Source organism: Mauremys mutica, chromosome 10 (genome assembly GCF_020497125.1).
Source record: "Mauremys mutica isolate MM-2020 ecotype Southern chromosome 10, ASM2049712v1, whole genome shotgun sequence".
NCBI lineage: Eukaryota > Metazoa > Chordata > Testudines > Geoemydidae > Mauremys > Mauremys mutica.
In genome coordinates, this window is record NC_059081.1 from 17,557,362 (window position 1) to 17,568,253 (window position 10,892).

The 10,892-nt window shown below is 38.4% G+C and overlaps 1 protein-coding gene across 1 annotated transcript in view; it reads left to right on the forward strand.

Moving 5' to 3' along the window:
• MGAT5 (alpha-1,6-mannosylglycoprotein 6-beta-N-acetylglucosaminyltransferase) overlaps window positions 1-10,451 on the forward strand; it is a 148,473-nt gene extending 138,022 nt beyond the window's left edge. Inside the window, exons 15-16 of the mRNA XM_045032711.1 lie at window positions 3,995-4,152; window positions 8,226-10,451. Of these exons, the coding sequence (XP_044888646.1) occupies window positions 3,995-4,152; window positions 8,226-8,424 (357 nt within the window). The 3' untranslated portion in view covers window positions 8,425-10,451. The remainder of the gene's footprint in view (window positions 1-3,994; window positions 4,153-8,225) is intronic.
• The last annotated feature ends 441 nt before the right edge of the window (window positions 10,452-10,892 follow it).

The window sequence follows — 10,892 nt, forward strand, 5'->3', positions numbered from 1 at the left end:
TTAATTGTGTTTGGGTCTGACTGCCGGAAAGTGTTGCTGCTACTGCTACCAGAATGATAGAATATTACTGTTATTTATGAATTTGTTCAACATTGGCAGGGTGCCTGGTGTATTGTACAAGGCAAAAAATAAACACAGTCCCTACACTAAGGAAATTACAGCATGAAAGAGAAAAAGATAAGATACAAATTTGTTGGAACCCCTAGAAGATGGTAATAGCTTAGAACACCTGTTAAAATAACCTCAGTTATGTTCTTAAAGGTTTGGAGCTTTATCAGTAAGGAGTCAAATAATCACAGTTAACCAAATGTATTAACCCATGAGTGTTAGTCAAAGATCAATTATCACAGTTCAGAACGGTAAGAGTTAAATACTTTACCACTTCATCGATCAGTAGCATGGACTGCTCCAGAAATAGAGAGTATATGTATTTTAGGCTGTTACTATGAGCACAAACTCCCCAAAATCAGCTTGCATCATTCTTACTCTAATATTTCCACTGGACATTTGTACCGAGTTTTTAGCAACAATTACATCAGTTTCTTCTTCTTTTCACAAACCCCAGCAAAATAGTACTTTATCTCTGTGCACCAGTAACAAAAGTTTACACTCAGTTCTTAATTTATTGTAGTATAGGGTTTGCTGGGAAAAGTGGTTCACTTCAGCATATACACCTCTACCTCGATATAACACTGTCCTTAGGAGCCAAAAAATCTTACCGCGTTATAGGTGAAACCATGTTATATTGAACTTGCTTTGATCCACTGGAGTGCGCAACCCTGCCCCCACGGAGCACTGCTTTACAGCGTTATATTCAAATTCGTGTTATATCGGGTGGCATTATATCGAGGTAGCGGTGTATATGGATTCTCTTAAAATAAATAATAATGGCCAAATAATTTTGATAGCAGTTGGTACTGCTGATGTTGGTTAGTATTCATGGGCCTTGCAGAAAAAGAGGGATTTATGGGGAATTTAAATGAAGATGGGTGCCACACTGTGGCACAGGGAGAGTTGTTCCAGCCATATGATATGTTAAGGAAGAAAGCATGAAGACAAGAGTGGAAGATGGAAACAAAGAAGCTTTAATGCTCAAAGGGTGTGTCTACACAGCAAAGAAAAACCCTCATCAGGCCCATGCCAGCCAAGCTGGGCTCGGGCTCTGGTGCTGTTTCATTGCTGCGTAGATATCTGGGTTTGGACTGGAGCCTGGGCTCTAGGACCCTACAGGGTGGGAGGGTCCACTGGCACAGGCTAGCCACAAGTTTTTCTTTCCTGTGTAGACATACCCAAAGAGAGCAAGTGGGAGGGATTGGGATGGTAGGCAGGGCTGTGAAGCATCTCAGTTGGAAGTGTTAGGTCTAGTTCTATAGATCTTCCTCTTTGGTTGATGCAGTGTGTATCTCTAACTAAAATCTCTCTTATACCACTCTTGATCTTTAATTATTTTCTGACCTGGATTTCCCTCCTCTCCCTAATTATTGTTTAATTGTATATTTGTAAAATGAAGTGAGTAAGCATGGGGACCAAACGACAGATAGTAGAGCAAAGTCTTTCTAAAAGCATGGTGACTCCATTAAAGCTAAATTAATGTTAACCAGTCATAATTTAAAATTAAATTATGGGATACCAAAATGAGCTTGTAAATTACTCAAAAGCCTTTTTTTAATGTAAAATTGCTTGCTCTCATGGTTACAAAATGAACTAAACCACTGAATTAGAAAGTCAATGGCAGCCATTAATAATAACTTATTAATTTAATACTAAATGAGTTGCTATTGTTGCAGAGAAATAATTACTGTATATTGGGGTTTTGCATATAAGAAGTCACCATAGTAATCTCAGCTAATAGGCTCCATTATACCTGTGAAGCTTTCTTTTCAATTTGTGTCAAAATCATTTCTGCTCATAGTGACAGTCACATTTTATATGTAGAGCATTTAGACTAACTACTTGTGTGGACCATTTTGCTTCAGTTAATGAAAAAAAAATGTTATGAAATCCCCAAAGCAACTATATGAAGAACCATGTTTATCTGAAGTCCTAGTCATCTGAATGATTCTCATGTCCATAAAATGCTTTAGATTATAAAGGCTGCTAAACCTATGCTACATTCTGTTGATAAAGTGCATCAAAACATTTAGGATATTAAGCATGTTTCTCTGTTTTGAGTTGCTGGGGTTAGAATGAGGAAAACTAAGCAGATAACTGGTTAGGAATGCTTTACGTAGACCAATATAACTACACTCCTTTTCATTACAACTCTTCATCCTAAGAAGCACTAGCAGCTTCTGGTCTCTCTGACTTCAGTGGGAGTAGCCAGGTACTCATTCACTTTCAAGATTAAGCCCCCAGTTCCAACAGTACCTGTCTAATGAGATGTCTTATCTTTCATAGTTACAACATTCAAAGAGGTATTATTGCACCTTTATCAGAAAATAACAGAATGCTAACGTACTGTTGTATTCACAGAACAACAGAATATATCCTTTAAGATTCCACACTAATAGACTGAAGTTCCTCTGGCTATCAAAGTTCACAATGAAAGGGGGGGGAAATCAGAAAACACAATACAGAGGAAATGAATCATGAAAGACATTAAAATCAGACTGTTTCCATTTTAAGAAGAAATTGAGCACTATGAATGGGGCAATTCTATGCCTTGTGGCAATAGTTCGTCATTTAAAAACATTATGGAGTTTTGATATTTTCCCCATAGACAAGTGGATTGGGTTGGTTCCTGGGTTTTGCAACAAGATACAGAGCCTTTCATCACCAATTTTCTGTTGCAGATCAGGCTAATGGTGACTGAATGCTGTTACCTTTGACGGCTGTTCCTGGTGCTTTTGTTAAAGCACAGTCCAGTTCCTAGTGAACAGGTGTTTACATCAAATGTGGTGATATTCTTTGTGGAACTAATCGACACCTTGACTATCTGTTTCAGCAAAGTAGTGAAGGATCAAATGAATGGGTCTTCAGTTACCCAAGGTTGTCACTTGGCATAAGCATTGAAATTAGATTTTAAAAAATCATTTATAGGCATATATATTGGTTTTAAAAAGTGATTTTAAACTAATACTTCACTGGTGTGTGATGTTGAATGTATCTTCCTCAGATTTTTATTTTCATGTATTGGTCCAGGTATTTCATCTACTCTTCTCTGTCCTGTAGCATGTTCTCAGGTATCTCACCTTTCAAATGCAGATCTTGCTACCCTCAAACATGCTTTTGCTACCTCAGCACCCAGACTATTGCTGTGTTCTCTATATAGGGCTACATATTAAGTCAGTTCAGAACTTCTACAGAAGGTGGCTGCCCAGTTATAAACCTATACAAAACCTGTGGCACCTGTGCTCTGGGATCTGCCCTGCTTACCTGTGGCTTTTCCAGATAAATTTAAAGGTGTCAGTTTTTACTAGATTCTAAATGGCTTGGCACCAATCCACCTGAGAGGCCACCTCTCTCCCTCCAGGATGCACTGCTGTAGTTGTGACTAGTAGAGTTGCCGATATTGGATCCCACCTCGAGGTAATGGAAAAGGGGGCTGACCCTACAATTACACTAATTGTTGCCATGAGATATCCCTGAAGGCAAGAGGGAATCAAAAATGGATTAGATATGTATGGATAAAGAGACCATCTATGATCATATTAAATCTCATGTTTACAAATGAGACACACAAACCATCCTGCTTCAGGGCATAAGCCAGCCACTCATTTAGAGATAGGAAGAAATTTATCCTTGGAGGAAGGGCAACACTTTTTGAACTTCTTTCTGAAGCATCTGGTACTGGCTAGTGTCAGATTATTGTTAGGAGATCCATTGTGATAATTCCTCTTATTAAAACGCATAATCTATCAGCGGTATACAGGTAAGATCGTCTTGCTGCCAAAAAAAAGTTTTCTAGGCTTTTAATTACCACTGCTATTTTCCTAACCATAGAGAAGTTTATTCAAAGACCGTTTGTGTAATACTGTACACTTTGTCACTGCAGGATTTCTGTCACGGGCAAGTGATGTGGCCCCCATTAAGTGCACTGCAGGTAGCAATTTCTGAACCCGGAAAATCATGTAAACAAGTTTGTCAGGAAAACCAGCTCATCTGTGAGCCATCCTTCTTCCAGCACCTTAACAAAGACAAGGATCTGCTGAAGTAAGTGTTGAGGAGTATGGAAATCTAGTTGGGTACCTTATATAAAGTACATTCTACGGGGGGGAGGAAATAGTGCTAATGCATCTGTAATGGTGAGTGGTCAAGTTCTCAACTTCTGAAAAGCGGAGTTAAAATTGAAAAGATAAATCTTAAATTTGCAACTTTGTGCATATGCTGCCTTAAAATAGTCTCTTATAATATAAATGTTAATTAACAGCAACATAAATTCTAATTTAAATACAGTATGTTAAAATGCAAAGTTTAAGCCTTACAACAGTTCTAACCATTTGAAGAAATCTTAGTATTTCTTCTTTGAGTGCTGGTCCCTGTTTGTATTCCACTCTGGGTACACATGTGCTTCATGCACCTGGATCCAGAGTATTCTCACGAGCAGATTCCACTGGTCCACACACATGCCCCGATCTCCTCATGCTCTGTACCAAGGCTATAAGGAGCAGGGTGAATCGACAGCCTCTTACCGATGCATGGCCTGCATCAGAACTTTCATTGTCTGGAGCGTCTTCTCTACTCCCTTGATCTTCAATCTGTAAATCTTTGAAAGCTTTTTCTTAGTAAATAATTTTCTTGTAAATAATTTTAAAGAGATTTTTTGATAACTTTTAGTTAATCAAAAAACTAGTAGCTCGGTTACCCCGGATCGTAGGACAGCTGTGTCCCCTTAATTCTCCAGTCTGGTGTGCACTATGCCCATTTTGCTATGTGAGCTGACACTCTGCCCGCTCACCCCAGCCTCTAGCATGCAAGTCACCTGCGGCATATACAAGAGTGCTATGTCCAGCCACTCTTGAATTATATATGGGGCAACACCCACATATACCTAATCCCAGTCTTGCACCCCAGAAATGTACAGTCTTGTACTGCTCAGTTACTTACTGAGCAATACAAGCTCATAAAGTCTCATTAACAAAGAAAATGATCCAATAAACAATAATAACTGGCTGATTTGTTAATCACTTTTTGCCTGTGGGCTGCCTGCCTCCCTCCCTCCCTCCAATTGTTTCCACATTTTCACCTACAAATGATTGTCTTCCTGCCTCCTTCTCCTTTGCCGTACATTGGGATGGCTCTTTTACTGTTAAAGTGTGGCTCCTCCCTCCACCCCCAGTATGGCCACATCTGCCAGAGTCTGCCCAGCTGAATCCCTCTCTCTCTATTCCTCCCCGTTCCCCTCCCTGGCTCCCCTTTCATCGTTAAGTTTTTGTGACCTCTTCCCCAGCTGGTGGAAGCTTGGGTGAGAAATAAGTCAGCCCTCCTTTCAGTGATTCACTGGTCAGTGCAGCTTACAGTGGAGGGGGCACCTGCTGTGCTGTATTGCAGCAAAGAGGCAGCTGCTGTGCTCAGCTCTGCCCCACACTCAGCAGTATACTCACAACAGGAAGCTCAGCATTTAGGAGAGAGAGCAGCAGTCTCTCCTGCCTGCCTTCTTTGCACAGTGCCCTTAAATGTTAGGATGTTTGCACTACAGTTAAACCCCTGGGCTGAAGTTGCCAGAGTTGCCAGTGTTAAAATTCCATAATACAAGAGCTGATTTGAGGCAATTGTTCATGCAATTGTAAATAAAAATGTTTATAAAGCTGTATTTATCTTCATATTTTTTTTCATATTGCTCTCTCTGACTCCAGTTAATTCTGAAACATCCATGTTCATTGGCAATTAACAATTAGCATTTCTGCAAACTCTTTCTCAGTAGTGTCCTAAATATGTAGGCTCCAAAACCCTTTTGCATTAGGGAAATCAGCATTTCTTTCAGGTGTCTGCATGTGTGTGTGTAAAATGATCACTTTACAATGTCAATCAAATGTATTCAGAAATTACAGAGCAACAGATGACTAATAGGAAGGTTTGCTAGTCCTATTTCCTACTGATTTTACCACAAACATGCCTTTTATGTATTCAAGAAATGTTGAAACTATGCCACTTCTATTGGAAACTGAAAAGAGCCACACAGATGTAAAACTTTTTTTTAATCCTGTTGACAGGCTGTCTTGCTTCCATATCTTATGATTGCTTAAAATACTGAAGTGCCTAGACCAAACAGTGAAGAGAATCATTTTTTGTTGAATTCTGAAAATTAGCTGTCTTTCCTGAATGACTAAAAATAAACACTGAATGTGCTCATTGTTTAAATAGTTAACATTTATTCATAGTGGTATCTAACCTATCACAGTTATTTCTTGGCCTCAGCGTAGGAAAATACCAACAGTTACTCACAGTGGTATTTGAGTGACCAACTGACTTTTCAGTGGTAACCACCCTACTTCAGCTTTGCAGCCGGAAAATGGGTGACTTGTCCTTTTTCTGTATTTTATGCACACACACACACCTGAATGCTGCTAAATGAATATGATCCAAGCCTTTTCCTGTTTCATACATTAGGTGCCAATCAGTATAACATGACATAAGACAGTTCAAACTCCTCCCCTCCTCCCCCCCAACATGATAAAATATAATGGGAAAAGCCCTCTGTAGAAAAATGACCCCGTACCAGGAATTTCTGGTCACATTGATTGGAAAGAGGCCAACATCTGAATTATGTATTGCCAGAAACAAAATGAAAAAAGCACTTATGTTAATGCTTGTGATACTTTTATGGACTAAGTAAGATGACAGTGGTTGGCTCAGGATATTGGTAATGAGACACACAGGTTTTTATTTCTGGATCACTAGTCTGACAAACTTTATGGAGAGAGAATCCTAATTGCAGTTCTTCTGTACAGTTAATTCTGCAGAATGGCCCTATTACTGTATTTATCCAGCTGTAATTGGTCTGTATTGTGCTTAAATGAGGAAAAATTGCTCCCTTACAGATCCTTGTCTGCATGGAAGATGCAATATAAAGCTAATACAGCTTTAATGTAAGCAAAATGTGTCCCCAATGGAGAAGTCAGATGACAAATTAGAAGAATAGCATTTTACATTTCTGGATTAAACCAGAATCAGAGCAGAGATGGGATTATGTTACAGGAAATAACTGTGCATGCTAACTAGCATTTGATGTCTGCAATTGCTCATTCTGAATAATTGATCACTGAAAATATTGCACCTTTTTGGTCCAAACTTCATTAAGAGTTGAGATACTCAGCAGACAAAATTTGCCCATCTTGGGTTATAGTATTTTATCTGACAAATCGCAAAGATTTAAGAGCATTTCATAGGTAATATAGTCTGAGTAGAAGGAGGTACAGTAATGATGGACCATGTACCAAGGCTGCAGCAAATGAGACAGATAGATTCTATACTGAGAATAAGATGGAGAGTGAGAAATGGAGAACTAGAGAGGCAGTCAAAGAAACTCTCTAGGAGGAATGTTAGACTGAATGTCTTCCAATTCATACCACAAGATCAAAAATTTTGTTTGAAAATTTTTTGTTGCATTGTGATTTTCCCTCATTCTTGACTGTTTCCCAGTTTAACACCCGTACATTCTGCTACATGTACTGTTTACAAAAAGTTCTTAAGACTTCATGAAACAAACCAATCTCAGCTTCTCCTATCCCTGCACAATTCAGTGCAATAAAAAGGTAGAGAGGCACATTACAAAATCAGTCCCATTTCTACAGGACTCTGAGGCTTGTCAGTTTAACATAGTTTGAAACTTCTTTATTGTTTTTTAATACTTAACATTTCCAGCTTAACTTTCTGTAGGAACAGAGCCAGACTCCTAATGGGATGAAAGCATTTTATGTTGCTGCTTAGCATCATAAATCTTGATCAATTTCCAGCACCAATAGGCAGAATGGGGTTGCTATTATTGGAAACTTGGAAAGTAAAATGACTAATATTCTGTTTATGCCCATTGGCGGTTGCTATAAACCAGCAGTTACTATATGATCTATATTAGCCTATTTTTGTTTGGCTGAGTGTTTACTTGGAAACTGTGTAATGTAATATCATGGTATGATTTAATTACTTCTCGAGTTCATGGTTTTTTGAGCTTTTTATAGTACGGCTGTAGTCTTAGGAGTGTAGTCTTGGGGGTGAAAATTATTTACCTGAATTGCTATAAATGAATGATGGGAATGTGACTTAGACAAGTGTGTCTTGCTTTATAGGTATAACGTGGAATGCCAAACTGTTGAATCTGCAAATGATATCGTGGTCCCATCTTTTGATGAAAGCAGAAAACACTGCATTTTTCAGGGCGATCTTTTGCTGTTCAGCTGTGCAGGATCCCATCCAAACCACAAACGAATCTGCCCCTGCAGAGACTATAATAAGGGACAGGTTGCACTTTGTAAAGATTGTCTATAGCAGCAGCACCTTGCTTTAGTTTGTGGACAAACAAAGTGGTTTTGAGAGAACTACTTATACTTCCTGCACTTTTGTCCAGTTGTCTTGCTGCAGGTCGAACAAATGCTGCCAAGCGGAATTCTCTGAGAAGAGGGATTCATAACGAATATCGAAATGATTTTTATTTTTTTTCTAAGTGAACACTTGCAGTGGAGCTCTTTGAAATCTTCCACCTACTCAAGGAGAAGAGAAATGACGTTCCATGCTTTGTAACAATTTGGAGATCATGGCGAAGAACAGTTTGTAGAAAATTCCCAGACCCATCAAACTTTTTGTTGTTTTTTGGATGAAACAAGTGTTTTCTATTTTTTTAACGAGTTAAAACATCCTGTCATCATCAGCTAAGAATATGAACATCATTCCAGTACAAAATTGGGGAAAAAATGCGCTTGGAGGGTGGGGGAGATGACTACATTTATTATTGGGGCACTATTTTGGGTGCTGCTGCAGCTTGAATGTCTATAAAATGGTGCATTTCACAAGAACTTGGAACCACAAGGTAACACAAATAACAATACATAGCTGCCTGCTCCCAGTCCTTTTTTAAATCCTCACGTACTACAAGGTACCGTCTGCATCACAACTACTGTACCGGAGCACTCTAAACAGGCAGCTCTGAGAATGTGAGGATCAGTGGCTGCCAGAGTGTGACACATCCTGTTGTTGCTTGAGTACTGATTATGATTGTGGCATACTCTGGTGTGTGGAACAGCCATGGAAGCATACGGCCATTTTAAAATGGACTTCTTGTCGTCAGTTTACCGGGTCTGTTTAGCGAGTGATCCTTGGAATTTGCCCATGCTTCTGTTGTTGTCTGCCTATTCAACGTACTGTGTGAAGCAAAAAGTATTCCGCATCATTTGAGCAATATTATTTGATCCTCAGTTTGCTATACCTTACAGTAGTTAAAGCATTACTGCAAGATGGAGAAAGGCTCAACTAACTATAAATTATTGTATCATAGGAATGTGAACAGTCTTCATAACAAGCTCTGTTTTTAAAGAGGAAGATATTTTAAAGAGCAATTATGAGAGAAGGAAAACTTCTTAGGAAAAATATTGTTGATCGCTTTTCTGGATTCTTTGTCCTTTTTTTTAAATAGGCGGGCCAGTGATGCATTTAAAAACTACAGTTAGTTACCAAGAGTTTGAATTGAAATTCAGACTTGTTTAGAACAGTGAACTAAATCTTTTTAAGTAGTAACATCTTTTTTTTTTATAAAGAGTAAATTTCTATTTTGTTGCAGCACAAGCTAACATGTTTGAAAGCACTGTTCGTGGCTGGGAAAAGTTATGTTAAATTAGAGGGAAATGAATTGCTTAGTCTGCAGTAGGATTTGAAAAAGGCCATAGTAGCAGGTTTAAAACTTGGGTATTTCCCAGTCATAACTGAAAAACCTCAATTTGATTTTTTCCTCCCCTTTCTTTGTGAAGATTTAACAAGCACTACCCAGTCTCTCCGTTAATGAAAGTATAGGCACTTTAATATTTTTCTCTAGAATATATCAGGTTCACTCATTTTTTATACCCATCATTCATTATCTGTGTGAGAGTATTGAAGTCTCTCATGACCTACCAAAGACCAAATAAGGGAAACATGACTGAAACTGTCAAATTATCAAGAGACGTTAACAGAAAAGTAAAAGTTCAGTTTCCAACTTGAGTGTAATTTCAAGTATGTTTAAATTAAATTAAATTCAACACTCCCATTTCATTGTTACACAATGTAACAAGTACTGCAGACTAGATAGAAATTGGTGTCTAAATGATAGAGTATCCAGAAGGTATATATGGCAGGTGCCTGTGCAGCAGTGTTGATCAATAATAACTGGGATGTAATGATAGTAAAGCTTCTGTAATTGCAATAATTCTACAAAAATGGAACATAACTGGTTACTTATTAGGCATAGTTTTGTATGAAAAGAAATTGAGCAGTTGTTAGGAGTGTCGCAGGCATTCCCTCAGTCAGCCTGGATGCTGTTTGCATTGGCTTTTTGTGATGCAACCTGAGTTTCGGTAATCAGAAATATAATAAGTTAGATGGAACATCACATCATACATTGGCAATAAAGACTTGTGCGTGCGTGCTTAAATAATCCAAAGCACCATTGCCTACTGTAATATAACAATTAGAAAACATTTGCTGTTTAAAAAAAAAAAAGGCACTAAGCTGTAAATACACACTTGCTTGTTTCTTACCATTGTATGAAACACATTGCATAATACAAGTTGTTTTGCCTCTAAAAACTGAGGATAGAGGATTTCTGCTAGTTTGTTGATACTGCCATCTATGATGCACAGTATTGTTCAGTAATATAGTGCTGTCAGCGCAGTCTTTACCACAGCAGAGGGAGCTATGATCTCTGTAGTATTTGTTTATTTCTGAGCTACTGAATTTTGTTACTGTATATTGGAGAAAGGGGGGAGGAG